The sequence below is a fragment of the Lepidochelys kempii genome, chromosome 1 (genome assembly GCF_965140285.1).
Source record: "Lepidochelys kempii isolate rLepKem1 chromosome 1, rLepKem1.hap1, whole genome shotgun sequence".
Lineage (NCBI taxonomy): Eukaryota > Metazoa > Chordata > Testudines > Cheloniidae > Lepidochelys > Lepidochelys kempii.
This window is the reverse complement of record NC_136380.1, coordinates 154,664,626-154,687,237: the sequence shown is the minus strand read 5'-3', so window position 1 is coordinate 154,687,237 and position 22,612 is coordinate 154,664,626. Positions and strand designations below refer to the sequence as shown.

The window sequence follows — 22,612 nt, the reverse complement described above, 5'->3', positions numbered from 1 at the left end:
AGAAGGAATTTAAAGCCAGCCAAGATTGGCTTAACAGTTTTAGGAACCGCTTCAACTTCAAAAACGTGCCGACTACTGGCAAAGCTGCATCTGTCAATGAAGAGGCAGCAAAAGCCTACCCTGAACAATTAAAGAAAATCATAGGAGAAAAGGGCCATCTTCTGAAACAAGGTGTTTAATGCTGATGAGACTGGGCTCTTCTGGAAAAAAAAAAATCCCAACTGCACTTACATTTCAAAATCAGAAAGACAAGCCCCTGGCTTCAAAGCAGCTAAAGACTGTGTGACTGTTGTGTTTTGTGGCAATGTGGCTAGGCATTTAATAAAGCCGGGCTTGCTCTGCAGAGCTGAAAATCCCCGTGACCTAAAAGGTAAGAACAAAAATCTCCTGCCTGTGTTCTGGCAATCAAATAAAAAGGCTTGGGTGATGGCAGCATTATTTCTGGATTGGTTCCACAAGTGTTTCATTCTGGAGGTCAAGCGGTACCTCAAAGAGAAAGGACTTGACTTTAAAGTGTTGCTGATCGTAGACAATGCTCCTCGCCACCCTGCAGCACTCCGGTGTGCGCATAACGACGTTGAAGTCGTCTTTCTCCCCCCGCCCAATACCACCTCCAACCTCTCGACCAAGGCATGATTCGCTGTTTCAAGGCCACATACACGAGGCTTATGTTCTCACAACTACGTAGTGCTATGGATGCTGATCCCAATCTTAATGTGATGGAGTGTTGGAAGTCCTTCAACATTGCCGATTGCATCACTTATATTAAATAGGCAATGGATGCAGTCAAGCCTGAAACAATCAATGCAACGTTGGCGAAACCTATGGAAAGAATGTGTGAATGATTTCAAGGGTTTCCTGACCATTGACAAAGAAGTGAAACGCATTGTTCAGGTGGCCAGGCAAGTGGGTGGTGATGGCTTCGTCGACATCCTTGAGGAAGAAATTGAAGAATTAATTGACAGCAATAGAGAAACATTGACTAACGAAAAGTTAGAGTAACTGATAAGATCGTCTACAGAAGAAGAAGAGGACGATGAACAGGAAGAGCCAGCAAGTTCGAATCTTCCTCAATTTGCTGAAGTGTTCCAAGCAGCGAAACACTTGAATTATTTAATTTCTGAATATGATCCGTCTATGGAACGAAGCCTCAAAATCACACGTAGTCTTGCGGACGATTTGAGACTGTATCAAGAAATGTTTGAGCAGCTCAGGAGACAACAGCGACAGTTGCCGATCACCATGTTTTTCAAGGAAAAACAACCAGCAGCAGATGAGCCTACACAATCAACTTCTTGAGCTGAACCAGAGCCAACCACTTCGTCTACGACTCGTTCTCCATCATCCAAACTCTCCATCACCTCCGTCTCCTGGATCAACGTCAAGCCCTGACGACCCCCTGTAATTAAAAATACAGTACTGTACTGTAAAATATTTTGCATATGTACTCTTTATTATATACTGTACTTTGCTGTATACATATTACTGTACAGGGGGTGTATACACAACCATGTACAGTATACTGTATTTATGGGTGATTTAAGGGATTTTCAAGGGTAATTTTGACTCTACGCGATTTTCGCCTTACGTGCTGACTTTAGAACCTAACCCCTGCATAAGATGCAACTCCACTGTATAGCTCTTAGCAAAAGGATCTCACAAAACTGGTTGACTGGGCAACAAAATGGCAGATGAAATTCAATGCTGATAAATGCAAAGTAATGCACTCTGGAAAACATAATCCCAACTATACAAATCAAATGAGGGGGTCTAAATTAGCTGTTACCACTCAAGAAAGAGATCTTGGAGTCATTGTGGATAGTTCTCTGAAAACATCCACTCAGTGTGCAGCAGCAGTCAAAAAAGCTAGCAATGTTGGGAATCATTAGGAAAGAGATATATAATAAGACAGAAAATATCATATTGCTTCTCTGTAAAACCATGGTACCTCCACATTTTGAATACTGCATGCAGATGTAGTTGCCCCATCTCAAAAAAGATATATAAGAATTGGAAAAGGTTCAGAAAAGAGCAACAAAGATTATTAGGGGTAGGGAACAGCTTCCGTATGAGGAGAGATTAATAAAATTCGGACTTTTCAGTTTGAAAAAGAGACGACTAAGGGGGGAATATGATAGAGGTCTATAATATCATAACTGGTGTGGAAAAAGTAAAGAAGAAAGTGTTTTTTACTCCTTCTCATACCCAATAGGTTAGGCCCATGCAATGTGTTGGAAATTGAGTGGCATCTGGTGGCCTTATAGTCATTCCTCCCACTGATTAAAGCACAGGTTCTTACAGACAGGGCCATGACTGTTTTCTGCATCAGCTAGTAGGGACTTGCTCTGTCTCATCTTCTTTGCAAAGAGATAATAGATCTACTGAACGGTTGTCTGTTGCACCACTTCTTCTAAATAATCCTCTGCCGAAGAATTGAAAACAGTCTTATCACCTATCAAAAACCACAGCAGCAGCCCAAATAGTTCCTTAAAACAGGGGTAGTCAATTATTTTTTGTTAAGGTTCAAATTTCTTGGGTGAGGTCCCGACTCCAGAGAAACGTTTTTCACACTGCAAGTGCTCCTGTTCAATAAACTCATACAATGCTGTGCATTAATAATATACCCCTTTGCTTATATTTCTAGTGCATTAAATGAAAAATAAAATCAAACCACTGTATAACCTAAAAATAACTTCCAAGAAAGGTGTAATAAATTACATCTGAGACTTTGAGAAAGTACATAGACAAAATGTCAAGTAGATGCAAATATTAGCATTAAAACACTTTCAGACACTTTCAATTTACAAAGAGCTTTGGTTTTGTCAAATTTGGCTTTGGTTTTGTCAAATAAAATTATTGTAGGCATATATATATATAGATATGAATAATTACTGTGAAATACTTGTTAAAACTAGATCACTACTGAAAATGTAATTTTGTATGGCAATACAAATTATAGATAAAATATAGATGAATAATATAGAATCATAATAGTCACCATCAGTGGGAAAAGAGACAGGTCCTCTGCCGGAGAAGGGCCTTGATGTTTGGAGTGAGTTAAGGCAAGATTGAAGCAATTGTACAGATGATTATCAGGCAAAACGGCGCAATTATGCAATTTTATGTTGTTTGTTGTTGAGAATGCTGACTCTCGCACATATGTCGAGCCAAACATAGTCAAGATGTTAAATGCCACCTTCCTCAAGTGTGGTTACTTGGAGTCCAGCATAAGAGTTGTCCAGAAAGTTTTTCAGATGTAGTTTGTGTGATGCACCTTAAGCACTTCATTCACTTGTAAATCAGCACGTTCCTGCTGTAGTTTTGCTTTTTCAGCATCTGGAAAGGATACTTTTGCTTGATTGCACCAAGTGCCATTTGTTTGGACCATGAATGGGTTCTTAACAAATAGGATGATGTCTTTAACGCTTCTAATTCTTGGAATCTTTCCTGGAAGTTTTGAAAAAGCCTGTCCAGAGAGTACACCATCTGATTCACATCTGCAGTGTCCCAGCAACTTAGCAGTATCAGGAAATGCAGCATCTCCCCAGTTTCCAAATCACTTTTGAAGAGACTCCGTTTTTTTGAAATGCAGTGACGTGGTAGAGATCCACTATGTTTTTATTTCACCCCTGTAGCTTTAAGTTGAAATAATTTAAGTGGCCTGTCAAATCAACAAGGAAGGCCAGGATGTTCATGCTTGTGGCATCCCTCAAAAATTTGTATAGCTCTGCTGCCTTTTTCCCTGGACTTTTATGTAGCTATTTTTCCACATGAACTCCAGTTTGCCACAGCCTTCTTAGTACTTGCCCTCTGTTCAGCCAACGGACGTCATTATGAACCAACAGATCATTGTAATCGGCAGATACTTCAGAAAGTAAGCTTTTGAGCTGTGTTGCAGCGCTGACTTGGACTGAAGGAAGTTGACAAGTTTTATCACCATTGACATAACATTAGCTTACTCATGCTAAGCTTTGCACAGAGTGTGGTTTGGTGGATTACAGTGATAGAAAATCAAATTGGGATGCAGTACCAATCATGGTAGGTGCGCTATCTGTTGTAATTGACCCAATCTGAGTCCTGTCTAAACCTTCATTAGAAAAAAAGTTTGAACAGAATTAAACAAATCGTCACCTGTCATGGGATTGTTATGTGGTGTAAGGGACAACAAATCCTCCATAAATTTCTCTCTGTCAAAAAAAGTCTGAAGGTGTCAACATCTTTCTTCTCCGCAAAAAGGGTTTCAGCCGTAGTAGTCATACGCTGCTTAATAATGTCCACATCTATAAAAGGTTTCCTGTTAGGCTATTTCCCGCACACACCTCAGTGAAGCTTCAGTTGCATTTTCCTGAGTGCAAGTAGCTTTTGAAATATTTGTGCTCTGAAAATATTCATCTTTTAATTAAGTGATCTTGTCTGATCTTAAATGGGAGCCCGGTGGATAATTGCAGTTAAAATCCATATGCTTTGTTTCATAGTGCCAGTTGATGTTCCCACGTTTAAATACAGTACCATTAAACATCAAACGCACCAGAGGTAGGACTACAGCTTTCAACAGTGTAAATGAGCCTATGAACGTACTCTTGGCTTTCTATTGGCAGAAAGTGATGATAGCGCAAATTAAACAAATAAGGAATTAAGGAATCCATCATTAATTCACAATATTGGAAATCGCATTGTGAGAGAATGAGAGGGAGCAGTGGAGTTGAGTATTCTTTAAAACTTTCAGAATCAAAAACCAAGAATCAGCATTTCCTGATCCGACCTTCTAATGTGTAGTACCAGTACCAATGTGTAGTGCTACTTGCACAGATACTCCAAACTTTGCCGGTACGAAGTTGTTAAATGATGCGTTAATTGTAATTTTGATCATAATGTTTTTCTTCTCTACAGCTGGGTAGCCATTAAAAACATTGTGTTCATTGGGAGAAAATATTCTGCCCTTGCACCCATTTGATTTTGTGATTTATGTTTTCTAACCGTGCTCAGTAGTGGCACTATAGGTTTGTCAGCATAGCAAGACATCTTTTTAGGTGGTTTATCTGCTGTAATAAAATGACTTCTGTGCTGAAATTTAGCATATGGATTTCTTTCTGTAAAGGCATTTTTGTAAGGAGAAAAATCTCTTTTGGCCATTTGTTTCAAATATTTATTCCTTAATACCGATTGAGGCCTTCAAATATTTTTTACTTGCTGTTGACGTTTAAAAATTAACTGAATTGATATTCTGTGTTATATTCGTTAATACTATAGACAGGTATGTATATAATTAGCAAAGCTCCTTACTATGTGTTATGATCTTATCTACCAAGTGCAAAATATGCATCTACATTTTTTTAAAATATGCATTTATATAGGTTGCAGAGGAGTTGGTCTGATTTATTCATGTTGTCTCATAACATTCCAACAGATGTTTCTGTAAGTATTATGTTAAAATGTTGACTGCTTTATTATTAGTACCACCACCACCAAAATCAAGATACAGTAACATTTGGGAAACGAATAATGGTGATGAAAAATGAAAAGTAGACAAGAAACACAAGTATTTGTAAAAAGAAAAGGAGTACTTGTGGCACCTTAGAGACTAACCAATTTATTAGAGCATAAGCTTTCGTGAGCTACAGCGTAGCTCACGAAAGCTTATGCTCTAATAAATTGGTTAGTCTCTAAGGTGCCACAAGTACTCCTTTTCTTTCTGCGAATACAGACTAACACGGCTGTTACTCTGAAACAAGTATTTGTATTTATGGCTTCCATTTTCAAAAAAGGAAAATGTGAATAGAAACCAAAACATTTACAGAATTGCTTTGAATATGGAAATTGAAATCAGAGCACATTGATTTTTCTGAAACACTAATGGCAGCAGGAATGGCAAAGAAGGAAGATTCATAGGTTGCTTCCAGATGGAGAGCAGTCAGGTGGGACTCTGGGATACAAGTTGTTATATGCTTGACACAATCGCAAATTATATTACATGTAATACTGATGTTACTTAACTGAGTTCTTTTATTGTAGATAATTGTATTACTAGAATTAAAAAAAAAATTAAAAATACTCCCAACAGTAAATATCTTCACCGAAATCCACAAAACAGGGAAATTCAGAGTGGAAGGATAGCCTTTGGCTTGATAGTCTATTCTTACCTATTGTGCAATATTATGTATAGCAGTGGTTCTCAAACTTTAGCAACCCCCATCTTGATTTAAAATTTTTCGCAGACCCCCCCCCAGACCAGCTGCTTATTTTTCTGGGGGTGCTCAAACCCCACTTAGTCCCAGGCCCCGCCCCCACTCCACCTCTTCCCCAAGGCCCCACCCCACCTCTTCCCCCCTCCTCCATCCCTGCCCCTCCTCTTCTCCACCTCTTTCCACCCTTCCCCTGAGCGCACTCCGTCCCTGCTCCTTCTCCTCCCTCCCAGCGCCTCCTGCATGCCACTGAACAGCTGTTCCGCAGCATGCAGGAAGCACTGGGAGGGAGGGGGAGGAGTTGATCAGCAGGGCCAGGGCCTCTGGACATGACTCACAAACCCCCTGGAGTACCCTTGTGGACCCCCAATGGTCCACGGACCCCAGTTTGAGAACCACTGATGTATAGCATATGCAAAATTGGAAAAGAATTTTAACACGTTTTAAATTGGTTATAGTTTAGGATGTTTTGTAAATATAGGGCGACTAATAATATTGTCTCACAAATATGGATTAACTACTGTGGAGCTACAACTCTGATTATGCTTCCAAAAGAACAGTTGCATAGCATGTATATGAGTTAGTGTAGTATCTTGTGACTATTGATGCTTTAGTTTAAAAAAAAAAAAGTTCTGTAGTAAAATTGCGGGTTTGTTTTATTACGTATATGAATCAGAACTGGGCAGGAAATTCTAAAAAAATATTCCTTGAATGTGTGTGTGTGTGTGACGCTCTCTCCCCCTCCACTCCCTGCCCCCAAGAAAATCTTCCTGATGAAAGTTTTTTGTCAAAATCACAGACATTTCCTGACCAAAAAAAATTTACATCAAATAATTCATGACTAGGTCTAGTATGTAATGCTGTTAGAAGTGGCATTTCAGCAAAGTACTTAGATACCTCTTTAAGTCCTGTTGAAGTCAAGTGCTTTGTCGACTGAGGATAGAGTGAGGTCTGTGACTAAATATTTTGCTCGTTTGGGACCAGAAATGTGTAGACATTGCTCTATTGATGCCCATTAATAATTTTGCAATTTCCAGTGGCTTTGGCTAAGTTTTATCATTCAAAAGTGAAAGTTAATATATTAATTGATGAATATAACTGCATGCACAAGTGATGTGCACATCCCATAAAAGTGTGTTGCATTTTTACTGTCCACAGGAGTGCATGGGCAGGGATATATATTGTAGCCATATCTTCATAACCTGCTATGTAGTTATAACAAACAGGAAAATAAAGCAGGTTGTTCACTATCCAGTGCTGTCCAGGTATCTGGTAAATACAGGTAAAATAACTTTCCTCAAACATTTGAAAAATCTGCCCCAAAGATACTTTTGTGTCTGTCTTACCTTTAAAATTTGTTTTTGGTCTTGTTTAGGGTTCAGGTCATTAACACTAGATAGTTTCCAAATTATTCTAGTGGAATTCTTCATGCTGCCTCCAGAAGTCTCATTTTATCATACATGCAAAACGGGGGGCGGGGAAGGAAGCTTATATTGATTATGAAAAAGTTGACTTTAGAATTCAGTTTTTACATTTAAACTACATTTGGAAGCGGTAGTCACAGAAGAAAAATTTTCACTATATTCTGTTACATTACAATTTAATTTGAATTTGGTTTTCTTCAATTTATATGCATCTGTGTACAATAGGATTTTTGGTAGAGTTGCCTGAAAATTTTTCCCACATACAGAATTTTTTTGTAGGTTTTGTGAAAAAAACAAGAATTAATGTAGTTTTTCACTAGTGTTAATCATTTTCAAAAATAAAACTTAAGTATTACAGTGAAGATGAAGCTGATAATCAAAGGGGTAAATTCTGCTGACTTCAGCTTTTTGCTTTTTCTTTTTTTCTTTCTTTGCCTGCTGACTCTCATTCCACTGTGATCAGCAGTGTTCACATTCGTAACAGGGAGAGCTCGGAGATGAGAGAGCTACATGCTGTATCTCAGGCAAAAGTATTCCGAATTTATCAGACTTTTCATTGTCTGATCTTACATATCATGATGATTTTGCATTCCATAAATTTTAGTGGAAGGAATAGTTTGTATATGTGACAAGCTGGACTCCCCACCCCTTCGGGATGCCACCTGATGTACTGGGGTTTCACTGAGCCCCTCTTGCTCCGCCACCTGGACTCCCTCTCCCTGTTTTGCTGAATTAGGCTTCTTGCAGCGCGTGCGTGCACGCACACACACAGGTAGGCACGCACCAGCTGTAGAATCACACAGAGGCTGCAAACAGCTCTCTATGCGAAGGCTCAGCTAGCAAATTGCCCAGCACTCACATGCACTTCCCTTTTGGGATGTAAACCCAAAATAATATTGTCTTGCATTGTATAGAAAGATCTGCACAGTGCAAGCTCATAAAAATTGCCCTCTCCCTCAATGTGGAGAGAGAGATGTACAGCTTCTGCCCCCCTATCCCCTCCCCGATATGAATTGCAAAAGCTGGGTTATGTTATAAACAAGAAATAAGTTTAACTACAAAAGGCAAATTTTAAGTGAATATAAGGGATAGCAAACAGAACAAAGATTACTAAGCAAATAAAACAAAACATGCAAGCTAAGCTTGATTCGCTAAAGAAACAGGTTATAAAATATAATTTCTCACCCTACATGTTGACTTAGGCAGGATGCAGAGTTTCTGTAGCTTAGAGTTCGTTATTTCTCTTACAAACTAGACTTCTGTCCTTCTCTCTTCAAGTACTTTTAGCAGTCATTCTTCTTGGGTGGGAACGCAGTGAAGGGAGAGTCTTGATTGCCTTGCTTCCCAGCCTTAAATAGAATTTATATAAGGCGAGAAGCCTTTGTTTCCAGTGGAAAAGTACCAGCAGTGTCCACGGTGGTATTTTGCATTAGGTGATGGTATCACCTGACCTTGCAGTGTTGAAGCAACCATGAAACCAAGTTTATTTGTAATGTCCGCAGGAAGGAACTCCAAGAAGATGGGAGATCCACACCTTTAAGGACTCATTATCTTTTTCTAATGACCCATCAAGGCTGATTGCTTATTGTCTGGTGGACATTTCCCAAGTACACACACAGTTGTAATTGTTACATAGTTAATATTCCTAACTCCAGACACAGAAGTGATTCATGCATACACATTAGAGAATCTCATTCAGTAAATTATAACCTTTCCAATAATACCTTACAAGACCCATCTTGCATAAAATGTATCTTACGCTATATTCATATAACAATATTTCTATGAAGAATCTGGAGTGTCCCGCCTCAGTATATTTTTCTCCTTTTGTTAAAATATGGAGACTTAAATTAAAGCTCTGTTGCCGGATAATGCTATAAAGTGCTAGCCTTATTTTAACTGGAGTCAGAAGTGACAATGTGTCAATCTCAGGATAGAATTTTGAAGTGGGCGCAGAATGATTACAAAAGGCAGCACAGGCAGTAATACGTTGGGGCATTGCTTACATCACTCTCATTAGGATGGTTAAAGCTCAGTATTATAACTGCCTCTTGACTTCTTGTTTAAAAATGAAAATTAGTGCTGTTGATTAATTGCAGTTTTAATCGCACTGTTAAACAATAGAATACCAATTATTAAGTATGTTGGATGTTTGCCTACGTTTTCCTACATATTGTATTTCATGTATATTGTGTGTGTGTGTGTATATATATATATATATATATATAGTAGTTGAAATCAAAGTGAATATAATTTTATTACAAATATTTCCACTGTAAAAATGATAAACAAGTACTCCAGTGCAATCTCTCTCTCTCATGAAAGTGTAACTTACAGATGTAGATTTTTGTTACATTGTTTTGTTTTTGAGTAGTTATGTAAAACTTCAGAGCCTACAAGTCCACTCAGTCTTACTACTTGTTCAGTCAATCGCTAAGACAGACAAGTTTGTTTACATTTACAGGAGATAATGCTGCCCGCTTCTTATTTACAATGTCACCAGAAAGTAAGAACAGGCATTTGCATGGCACTTTTGTAGTCAGCATTGCAAGATATTTACATGCCAGATATGCTAAACAGTCGTATGCCCCTTCATGCTTCGGCAACCATTCCAGAGGACATGCTTCCATGCTGATGACACTCGTTTAAAAAAAATGCATTAATTAAATTTGTGACTGAACTCCTTGGGGGAGAATTGTATGTTCCCTGCTGTTTTACTCACATTCTGCCATATATTCAAGTTACAGCCATCTCGGATGATGACCCAGCACATGTTGTTCATTTTAGGAACACTTCAGATTTGACAAAACGCAAAGAAGGTACTGATGTGAGATTTCTAAAGATAGCTACAGCACTCAACACAAGGTTTAAGAATCTGAAGTGCCTTCCAAAATCTCAGAGGGACGAGATGTGGAGCATGCTTTCAGAAGTCTTAAAAGAGCAACACTCTGATGTGGAAATTACAGAACCCAAACCACCAAAAAAGAAAATCAACCTTCTGCTGGTGGCATTTGACTCAGATAATGAAAATAAACAGGCATCGGTCTGCACTGCTTTAGATTGTTATCGAGCAGAACCAGTCATCAGCATGGATGCATGTCTCCTGGAATGGTGGTTGAAGCATGAAGGGATATATGAATCTTTAGGGCATCTGGCACATAAATATGTTGGGACGCTGGCTACAAATGCCATGAGAATGCTTGTTCTCACTTTCAAGTGACATTGTAAACAAGAAGCAGGCAGCATTATCTCCTGCAAATGTAAACAAACTTGTTTGTTTGAGTGATTGGCTGAACAAGAAGTAGGACTGAGCAGACTTCCAGGCTCTAAATGTTATTTTTGAATGCAAGTTTCTTTTTGTACATAATTCTACATTTGTAAGTTCAGCTTTCATGATAAAGAGATTGCACTACACTACTTGTGTTAGGTGAATTGAAAAATACTACTATTTTTGTTTTTTACAGTGCAAATACTTGTAAGCAAAAATAAATATAAAATGAGCACTGTACACTTTCTATTCTGTTGTAATTGAAATCAATATATTTGCAAATGTAGAAAACATCCAAAAATATTTAAATAAATGGTATTCTATTATTGTTTAACAGTGCAATTAATTGCGATTAATTTTTTTAGTCTCTTGACAGCCCTAATAAAACTTTTTTTAAAAAAAAGGTCAGTTCAACTGTTTCTCATATTCCAGTAACATTGCAGAGTTTCAAGTGCTATTGGTCCCTACTCCCAGGCAGAATTGCTCCCTACACCCAGCCAGGAGAGAGAGAGAGAAAGTACTTAATTTTCTGATGGTGATACTCTGGTTCCGGTGCTCTGGGAATTGAAGAGCTGTCTTCTCCTTCTGATATCTGTGCATGTCATCTGTCACTGTCTACATGTGCGGGGGCCCTGTTATATTTGTGGTTTTTTCATCCCTTGCCCAGACTCTATGGCGAGCCCTCAGTTGGTCCAGGGATTTGTGTGGGGGGTGGCGATAGGGCTGGAAGGTTTACAATGTACATTGTTCCCACTGCGTCTGCAGGGAATATGCAAGAAATTTATTTTGGTCTAGTGAGGCTGTAGCATCTTCTCTGAGGAGCCTCTCCATACTGTGCAACACATGCATCCTTTCTATGTATAATTTCAAAGGTAGTCTCAGGCTAGGTCCCTGCTGGAATTTCCCAGTGCAGGGAGTGATCTGCCCCTATTTGTTTGTTGCTGAAAACAGTGCTGCAAGACTGTTCTTACTTTTGGGGGTTTCAAGACTAAATTCACTGTTGTTTAGGGGAAGTTACTTATTCACTTCAACTCTTAATTATTCTGGTGATTCAATAGTATATTTAACATTTCACTTCTCCCATATTCTCCTCCCAGAAAACATACCAATTTACAAATTAAAACTAGGAGTGCAATTAAATGGGGTATGAAAACAAAAGTTGTTTACTAGAGCCAGAAACATTTTTATGTGCTGATAACTCAAGCCTGGCCTTTATTCCTTAAATTTTGAAAATACTTTGCTTAGGGTTGGTCTTTCAATATGTTTTAGAATAGCTAAGCTATTAAAGGATTTGTCAAGTTTGACGGGCCCAAAGTGGAATACACTCAAATGTTTCCTTCCTTACCTTCCATGTGTGTGTAATTATATAGTGTGAGAGTACATGTGTATTTACACAATTTAGAGAAAGGCTGAGACGTAGTCGTGATGTTGCACCCATTGAAGTCAATGGAAAATTTGCCACTGACTTCAATAGAAGAGCAGCCTGAGGCCCATGAAATGCATATAGAGACATCTGCAGGAATCCCACTGAAAACAGTGAGGGTGTCACAATCTGGCAGTTACGAGGAATAGTACTTCAAGAATAGTGGTATTGAAATCCGTGTACTGCTCAGCATGATGAAGGGTGATGGAGTGGGTATTGTACAATGCCCACTCATATTATTGGTTGCCATCTTTGGGATTAAATGTACAATAGAGGTCCAAACTACTTGTTCAAGTCTCTTTTCATGTGGCACATTTCACAAGTGTAGAGGGAATAATCCTGGTGTCTTAGCCAAATTTCAATTGGAGTAATTACAGTCTGCCTGCTTGGATTGTCACGTATAGAAATTTGTCCAGCAGAGTAAACGTGCATCAAACACATTATATAAAGGCATTTTGAAATGTGATTGTGATATCATGATGTAACTTTCCACAGATATCCAATGTTATTTCAGGATCTGTTATTTCACAAGGTTGATTTGCAGGGCATGATATTGTACCATCCAAACTGTTATAACTCAATCCAAGAAGAGGAAAACGTTGAAGCTTATAGCCTACCTGAAATTCTCTTCCGATTTAATGGGATAAGGTAGACACTTCCTGCCTAAAAATGTCAACTTGTCTCTTTGTTTAGAAGTTGCTACCTTCCACTTCATACTCTGTGTGTATGTGTGCTAGCATGTGAAGTACTTTGCGGCCCCCTAGAATGAAAAAGGTTGTATAAATGTAAATTTTTAACAATTAAAATGAAGAAACAAAACAATTGGAATTTTATTTAAAAGCAATACCAACAAACACATAATATTCATCAAGAAATAAGTACAGATTTGTGTGTTTACCTTTACTTTAAAGTTTCCAAGATTTATCAGTATACCATAATAGAAAAAAATTAAACAAGATCACTGGTTAAAATCTAACCAAGGTCAACATTGGCCAATATCATTACTATCAGAAGTCTTTTTAATTAGAACAGGGTGATGTTTTTTGGCCACAACTTTTTTTTATCAAAAATGCAGATTTGGGTTTAGGGAAACATTTCAAAGTTGTCTACTTTGCCAAATTGTTTTAGTCAGAGCAAAACTGGGAAAAAAATCATTTTGGTATTTTCTTTAAACTAAACATTTTGATTTTTTATTCAAAATGACTTTTTGAAATTTGTTTTAAAAATTAAAATACAAAAACATTTTTAAAAGCTCACAAACAAAACAGTTTGCGGTTGAACAAAACATTGCATTCAACCCCCCCCAAAAAAAATTGTTTTTAGACTTTTGGTTCACTGGAAAAAAAATTTTAATTGATTTTGGATGAATCTAAAACAATTTCTTTTTTCAAAATTTTCGGAACTTCCAGCGAACCAAAAATCAGCTTTCACACAGCACTATATTTAATGGCCTGATTGAAATACATTCATGGTCTTCGATCAGATCCCAGTATACAAATTTGTACATCACAAAAGTCACAAATAAAATAGCACTTATTGAAACTTTTGGCAATCTTAACATAGTGGTTGTGTTAAGATTGAATTACCCCCACCTCACAAAGGTGATAACTCCAGGTTAGCATAATTTGGTAGGACAATATGGAAAAGTTTAATTTCTGCTGCCTGCTCTGTACCTGTCCTATATATACTCAATGTCAGTCTCCAGAACAGCATCTTTCACAAGTAAATCGCACACAAATTATTAAAACAAAAAAGCTCACCATTACACCTGATAGGCTCTTATAGTTTCAAAACTGAATAATATTTTTGTTGTCCTGATTGCAGAGTGATTACTTGCTTTTTTACAAAACAATATTACAATAACAAAATTAATGATGATGGCTTTACAAAAACAAATGTGAAGCAGGTTTTTCTATAATCAAGAGCACTTTTCCACTTGATTTTGGCTTTCCCCAAAGGTGACATTCAGAACAAATTGAAAATTTGTGAATTCTCATGCTATTATTTAGTTCATTGAAGATATCCCAGAATGTACCATTATGATAACGTTGATTCTATTGATGGTAACCTTTGAATGAGGTTTCTAGATTTAAATTAATATATTCTAAAAAAAAATTTTAAAAATCGTTTCTTTGTTCAGTTCCCTCCATGCCTGGTGAGTAGGGATATACAACCTACTTTCAATCTGTACTTCACTGAACATTTTATTTTTGCTTTTCACTTCATTTGTGGTTTCTGTTGGCTACTTCTGGTCAGAAAAGAAATAGAAATGTATAAGTAGTTTGATTTGTGAGTGTTCTAGAGAGAAGGATGCATTTTCTTGTGGGCTCATAGGCTAGAGTGTGGAAACAGAGCAAGGAGACCATGTGACCTGCTGGTTTATAGACGAAGACATAACTGTGAGCTATGATTGTCTACCATTATTTATTATTATTATTATTATTAATTATTGACATTATTTCTATACATTCTGAAAAGTAGATTAGAAATTGCTATAAGAATCCTTCAGGAACTACACTAACATCAATCTCAAATATTTGTATATGTTAAAACATTCAAGAAAAATGCAAATGTTGGACTGTAAGTAAAACATAAAATTATAAGAATCACATTATTTCTAAAGAAGATACAAAAGATACCCACAGCTTTGAAATGTAATAATATACGGTTACCAGTAATCGTGGTTTAGTGAACACATTTATATCCAGCTGCAGCAAACCTGAACAATAATAGATTGGCAGAAAAAATACACTAAAGTGATGTCCAAAATGTAAAAGAAACAGTGTGTGAAATCTTGGTTCCACTGAGGTCAATAGGAGTTTTGCCATTGACTGGAACCAGGATTTTCCCCAGTATTGAAAACATGCAAGTTTAGACATGCAACATGATGCTGTCAAGGTTCCTTCCCCACTCTGAACTCTAGGGTACAGATGAGGGGACCTGCATGAAAAACCCTCTAAGCTTATTTTTACCATTTTAGGTTAAAACTTCCCCAAGGTACAAACTATTTTTCCTTTTGTCCCCGGACTTTATTGCTGCCACCACCAAGCGTGTAACAAAATATAACCGGGAAAGAGCCCGCTTGGAAATGTCTTTCCTCAAAAAATCCCCCCAAGCCCTACACCCCCTTTCCTGGGGAAGGCTTGATAAAAATCCTCACCAATTTGCATAGGTGAACACAGACCCAAACCCTTGGATCTTAAGAACAATAAAAAAGCAATCAGGTTCTTAAAAGAAAAATTTTAATTGAAGAAAAAGTAAAAGAATCACCTCTGTAAAATCAGGATGGTAAATACCTTATAGGGTAATCAGATTCAAAACATAGAGCAAAACCAAGGCAAAACCTTAAGTTACCAAAAAAAAAAAAAAAACACGGAATATACATTCCATTCAGCACAACTTATTTTATCAGCCATTTAAACAAAACCGAATGTAATGCATATCTAACTAGATTGCTTATTAACCCTTTACAGGAGTTCTGACCTGCATTCCTGCTCTGGTCCCGGCAAAAGAAAACACACAGACAGAGAGAACTCTTTGTTTAAACCGCCCCCCTCCAGCTTTGAAAGTATCTTGTCTCCTCATTGGTCATTTTGGTCAGGTGCCAGCGAGGTTATCTTTAGCTTCTTAACCCTTTACAGGTGAAAGGGTTTTTTCCTCTGGCCAGGAGGGATTTAAAGGTGGTTAGCCTTCCCTTTATATTTATGACAGATGCCTTAGGATCCAGTCTTGCAAAGATGTAGTGAGCAGTCACATGAGTGTTTTCATCAACTTCAATACAACTACTCACTTGAATAAAGTTACTCAAATTTCACAGGATTTGACCCTTTATTTTAGAGTTTAAAACAAAATTCAGGCCTGTCCAGTATTGTGGCCTATCACATTAGAGATTCAAGTTCCATTCTTAGTCCAGCTCCCTCCCTCACTCACCCTAGTCATCAAGGCTAGTTTAACTTTGTTAAAAATTTTACTCAGCCTGCACACATTAACTGCATAAATCTGCTTGGTTTTAATCTTGAATTGGGCTATACAGTATGCAGTCCACATTTAATATTTGATTGTTATTTGCATAACATCGTTGGTGAGTATGATACTTCAGTCATGTTAAAAGACATGGTCTCTGCCATAGAGGTATTATATTTGAAATAAATGGTTTTGGAAATATACAAGTAGATATTAACCTCAAAACCTAGGTAATTGGGGTTGAACAGAGACCAGAACTGACAAAACGCTGCTCATTTCAAATCCTTCTACATCCACAATAGCTTAATTTTGTGTTTACAGTTTATATAACTGTCTTTCGTTCTGAATTTCTTATCCTTGTTGAGATTTTGGCATGCATGTATGTTTTGAAATTATTAGATTTGTCAATAGAATTTTGAAACAAATCTTGGATAATCCTCCTCCTCCTCCCAACGCCTCAAAATGTGAATTGCGTACTTTCCTGTATTTTGACTTTTTTCCCACCTGAGTTAAGATTGGTGTTTAACATCATGAAGGTTCTAGAAGGCTTGTTAGAGGATTTCAAAATTAGTAGTTGAATATTCTAATTTTGCTTAATAAACAAAATATAAAGCACATTTTTCCAATAAATGAACTAATAATTGTCTTGTTTTTTACCTTCTGTGTAAGCCACATTCATAATAGAGTATGATACATTTTGCTGAAAGGGTTAGTTTAATAAATGCAGTTAAGATGCTGATTTATTTTTGAAGCCTGCTAAAATATATTTTTTTCAAAGATGGATTTATAAAATCTGTAATACATCTGTTTCATAGTTGCTTTGAATTAGATACAGGTAAAGATTTACTTGTGCAAAATTCATTCCATCATATGTGCATAGCTAGTAGTGCTAATAAATGCATACCAAGTATTTGGGTGTGTAAAGCTTCTTGTGCACACATCAAGGTCCCATTTTAAAAATTTGTTTCTGAAAGAAAGTGCTGTAGATTAATCCTGTCCTAAATGAATCTTTAAATGAAAGTTCATATTGATTTGTAATAATAAAAAAGTTAAGCTCTTTCTCACCAAAAATCATTTTTAATTTGTTTAAGCAGTTGAAGTATGACTTCCCATACTCGTAAAAAAGGAAGGAAAGGAGGGGGGAAAGGCTTTTCTCGAGGCAGTATTTCCAGCTCTGCATTGTTGTACATCCCTGTACCCATGTACATCCAGTGTCGATTATCTAGTAGATTATCTGCTTGTCTTTTTGGGAAGCGGTTGTCCATTATATTTAAGCAATCAGATGAGGGAATTTTTCTTTAAAAAGCTTGAATGGGGGATAATGGTAGTCGCAGTATCATGACGAGATTGTCCAGGTTTCATTTCTGAAATACTGTCGCTCACACTTGAGTCCCCATGAAGTCTTCTACAAATAAGTTGGCATACAGTCTTACGAACACTGCTGGACATTAAGAAATACATAACTGGATCTAAACAGCTGTTGAAAGCTGAAAATACAAGCATAATCTCATTGCATTTGTGAATTATCTCCTTCCAGTAACAAGATGTGTGTTGTAATTGTGATGTAATGTAGACAAATCGGAATATGTGATATGGAACAAAACACAGGGTGAAAATAATAAGTACAATGAAGGAATTCCTTGCAGTGGTGCTGTACTTTCCGGCATTGGGAAAATCTGCTCTTTTCTTGGAAATTTTCAGAAGGTTCTTCGCAATTTTAACATATGAAAGTATTAGTAGAAAGAAAACTATCCAAAAGACTATAACAAGAATATAGTTTAAAATTGCTTCCATTTTTGCATTCTGTTTATCTCTGTAATGGAAGCACATGGTCGAATTGTATTCTTCCCTCTTAGCAGACTGAGCAACTATAATTATGAGTCCTATTACTGCAATTGTCCACAGTATGCAACAGATATATCTGCTTCGTGTAGCTGTTAACATTTTTGGACGTCGTATAGACTTGTTAATTTTTACATAACGATCCATGCTAATTAATCCCAGCAGTATGATGCTAATGTACATGTTCATATAAAATAGGGTTCCAACAATCTTGCAGAAAATCAATCCCAACATCCATGTGTCTTTGTTAATATGATATAGTATACGGAAGGGGAGGCAGAAGATCAGTAGAAGGTCTGCAATGGCTACATTAAGCAGGTAAATCTGGATAGAATTTCTTTTGTGATTAATGCACAAAAAAGCAAACAAGGCTATAATATTGCCAACCAATCCAATGACAAAAATAATGGAGTAAAAAATGATGAAAACAAGAGACAATGAGCCTTCTTCCATGGAACAGACAGTAGCATTTAGGGTTTCTGAAGAGAAGTTTCTGGTTAGCTCAGTTTGGTAACTCCAGAAGACTTCCTTGTATGGAGAAGAGTTCGGGAGCTCAGTTGAAGTTGTGTCCATAGTCTGTTGGAGCTTCCTTACACTGTCCTATAAGGATGCAAAGGGAAATACTTAAGAATTGTTCGCTGTGATATTAATGTTGTATGTTACATTACTTTGTCATAGGCACAGTCTTAAATCAAATTATTTATAGATGTTTAAAGGCAGCAACAATAGTAACAAATACAACTATCTATAATTTATTAAGTGCAGTCAGTTGTGCAGAAAAACTTTCAACCACATTTCAAAATTATTGAGGCACTTGTGTGTTATAGCCTCTTCTTTTCACACTTCCCCTGAGTGTGCAAAAGCAGATGCTGAAACAAAACTCATGCAAAAATTCATTTATAGTTACGTTGTAATTACTTTTTAAAATATAACTCTTTTTGTATGTTGTTTGAAAAACACTGTCTGTGAGGGAGAGGTAAGACAAATTATACTTACAATTTTTTATTTTGTTGTGTATATTTATATTTGTTCCATGGAGTGCTGAGTTATTTTCACACCATCTCTAATTCTGAGTTTGTTGCGGGGCAGGAAATCACAATAAAACCAGAAGACAGAGCCTCAGCCTTGGCTTCACAGAGTTAAAAAAGATATTTTTAATAGAAATGCATAAAATAAGTGTTTTCCTGAAGGGGCAAAACAGCAATGAAAATAATAGAATGATGTACCTTTGATCAAATAAGTAATTGACTAACTTCTTCACTTTTGTATCTGATTTGTATATATATTTCAGTATTATACATGTTTTGCTAATGACACTATTTAGTCTGTTAAGTCTCTCTTTTGACCTTATTTTAATTTATTTGAGTGCTCATGGGTTCTTTTTGTTTTTGGATTTTTTTGCATAAGAGCATCTGTCAAAATATGGAAATTAAAGTACTGGGTTACTGAGTAAATGACCGCTTCACTGAGTTCAGGGTTTGTTTTTTTTAAGACAGATCTTTGGTTTTGATAAACTCAGTTTTACACTTGTTTGTATTCTTATAACTCTAACAGAACAACAGATTTTTGGGGGTAACAGTGGGGGGGAAAGTATCCCAAATTCCATCTTACAGTAAACTTTCATTTATGTATTAACTCTTGAAAATGGAGGCTGTAATTGAATATGGGATACAATTTTAACAGTGCAGATGGCAACAATATAATACAGAAGAAAAAATCTGAATATTGCTAAGAGCTAATAACATGCATAAAGATGTACACTTGAAAGAGTCAGAATAATTGAATGGAAGATCTAAAATATTTTTGTATACCATGTTGGCTGTTCTTATGATAATAGTAAGTAATATACTGAAAATGGTGTTGTCAGACTGCATTACTTAGACCACAAACTATTGTAAAAGAAGTAGGTTTGATCTAATAGAGAGTATGTTTATTTCAATTGTACTTTTCAAGACCATCTTTCACTTTGCTAATTTAAGCTCTGTTCATGGGGGGAAAAACCTTGATACTATGATTTATATAGTTAGTTTTTAAGCAAAATAGAGACGTGAATATTAAGCAAGTTATATAAGTATTGCAATCAAAGTTCTTCTCAGCTGCCGGGACAAATACTATCACAGATATCAAATCAGACATAATTTACTTAAACTTTGAGGCTTGTAACTAAATGTTTTAAGTTCCTGAATGGTCAGTAGTACCTTTTATAATATATATTTCATTTGAAATTTGATTTAGTATATCTTTAATGAAAAGGGAAATACTCACCTTCTGGTTCCTTATGGACCTCTTCTGCTGACTGTTTTCTAAAACCCTTTAAAAGGAAAGAGGAAGATAATGTGCATGTCTTATTAGAAAGCTGAAAAAAAAAACTTCTCTGTGATAAGAATCAGCCCTGTCAGCTAGATAAACTTCCTGTGTTGCTGTGGTGATGTTTCTGGCAAAGGTTTTTTCTTGTTTTGTTTTTTTGTTTTTGTTTTTACAGCTTATAAAATTGAGTCTCGGTTTAAAATAGTAGTTTTGTTTTTTGCCAAATCTTAATCAGTTTTTCTGTATGTGTTGTTTTGTCCAAAGCTCAATACAAGAGTAATTGGACATTTTGACTTTTGTCTAGAAACTTTTGATGGCTTCCTTTTGGAAAATAATTAAGGTGCTGTTGGCTTGGATGTATCTGCCTCCAAAATTCTGATAATCAAAAACTACAATACCACATCCATAATTTGTTTGGGTGGGAGTCAAGAGCTGCCTCTGGATTCTTCAACTTTCAATTAGGCTAATTAGGAAGCTATATCTTCTTATAAGGGGCTACTATTTTTTTCTTAAGAGTTTGAGTTTTATATAAAACAATTCATAGGATTTATGAGAGAGTGCTTCAGGTTCTCTGCCAATATGGCTCCTTTTTGCTGCTCCAGTGCCAAAAGGCTGAAATGGTCATTTAACAAGCTATTTGGAGATTCTTCCAACACATGGTCTTTGTAGCCAGGGATAAGAGGGCATGTCTGCAGTATCACTGCACTCCAGCAATCCCCAGCTGCTAGAGCAGCCCTCTTGGGACCATGGGCAGCCAGGCACAACTTAGAACATCCCTGAAGCTGCTCTAAGATGTTTTTTGGCGTTCACTGATTCCAGAATTGGGAAACCACAAAGGTAGCACAGAGCCTCATTTGGTTTAATGGGTTTTGGTAGTCACACAGGAAGGTTGTTTTGAATAAGCTGTAATATAGTTTATACTACTTCTTAACAACTAAACCATGGGAGAGCATTAGAAGCACATTTGTACATCTTTTTTTTATCATATACTGTTATAGAAATACATCCCAGGGATAAGGGATTGGGGAATGTAGGGTGATACTTGTATTATTGACTGGGATATGGAAGAAGGTGTTTTCTACCATGTGGTTTTCTTTTAATATGATCCTGAATTAAACAGAATATTTTAATGTAGTAGAAATTGTTGAGCTTCATCAAAGAGAGCCTCCAATATAAAGTAATGTTCATGTAATTAGTCCTTATGTATTTCTGGCCAAAGTAGATTCTTCCATAGTTGCACTCATCTGTAGTGTGTTCAGCCTTGCATATTGGGAGGTTGTGTAGCAACTCTTCCAGATTCAAGAGGTCAAGTTCCTTGTAACCATATATGATGGCTTATAAATACTCCATAGTTAGTTTATTAAAATACACCTGGAGCAATAAAAATGACTGTGTAACAAACTGTCCTCTTATTCAACAAATCTGTTCCATTTGTGCCAGAGGTTTAAGCAGATTAATGGCAGTGGCACTAACATTAATTAAGCCTGTCAGTTATTTATTATACAAGTTCCAACCTTTTCCAGAAGTTTGGTACAAGAGAGCAAGGCCAAGTACATCTGGCCATACGTTCCTGGAAACCCCAAAATCACCCAACGGGCTGCGGAGGGATAGAGACGTTGCTCATCAATAGCTTTCAGTTTTTCAATTTCTGCAGTAAATTATTCTCCAAAAAGCAATATGTAGTTTTGACATTGATCCATTTAAACACGCTAACCTTAATATGATTGGTTTGACAGTTGTGAGGAGATGCAAAAAATGCTCCAAGGGTTCATTGTGCTTGTGGAGGAATTTGTACTCTTGGGGGAATTCTGAACCAAAAAATTAAAAATTCTGCACACAATATTTTAAATTCTGCATATTTTATTTGTCAACATAACACTATATAATCACGTCAGTTTCAATTATTGAGGTTATTTATTTCAAAATACCTGTCAGCAACTATGTCTGTAACAATACAGACACACACAAAAGTTCCCCCAGAAATAGAGAGTTAAAGAAACCCGTATGACAAACCAGTTCCTGTTTCTCTGACCCCTCCCTCCCAGAGCCCAGGCAGGGGGCCAGATACCCTCTAGAGCTCAGCTGCAGGGCTGCCCCCCAGCCCAGACACTCGCATCTCCTACCCTCCCAAATCCCAGGGATCCTGAGGGAGAAACAGCCTAATGCTGGGTTCCAGGATTGTATAGAGTTTCCTGCATGCTGC

The 22,612-nt window shown here is 36.9% G+C and overlaps 2 protein-coding genes across 18 annotated transcripts in view; one reads left to right on the top strand and one right to left on the bottom strand.

The window, feature by feature from the left end:
- Positions 1–22,612, top strand: part of CASK (calcium/calmodulin dependent serine protein kinase) — a 421,703-nt gene that overhangs the window by 237,139 nt on the left and 161,952 nt on the right. The window lies entirely within an intron of this gene.
- Positions 15,647–20,423, bottom strand: GPR34 (G protein-coupled receptor 34). 2 transcript variants are annotated; one of them, XM_073358705.1, is made up of 2 exons: positions 20,368–20,423; positions 15,647–18,702 (listed from the first exon to the last, which is right to left on the bottom strand). In XM_073358705.1, exon 2 carries the CDS (start codon positions 18,673–18,675, stop codon positions 17,539–17,541), a length of 1,137 nt encoding a protein of 378 aa, XP_073214806.1. In that variant the 5' UTR covers positions 18,676–18,702; positions 20,368–20,423; the 3' UTR covers positions 15,647–17,538. The 2 variants fall into 2 exon arrangements, with proteins under 2 accessions (XP_073214806.1, XP_073214810.1); XM_073358709.1 differs by lacking the exon at positions 20,368–20,423 and adding an exon at positions 19,099–19,229.

Bases quoted from the DNA above. Each gene is read 5' to 3' on its own strand.
- GPR34 (XM_073358705.1), bottom strand. From the start codon at position 18,675: ATGGACACAACTTCAACTGAGCTCCCGAACTCTTCTCCATACAAGGAA.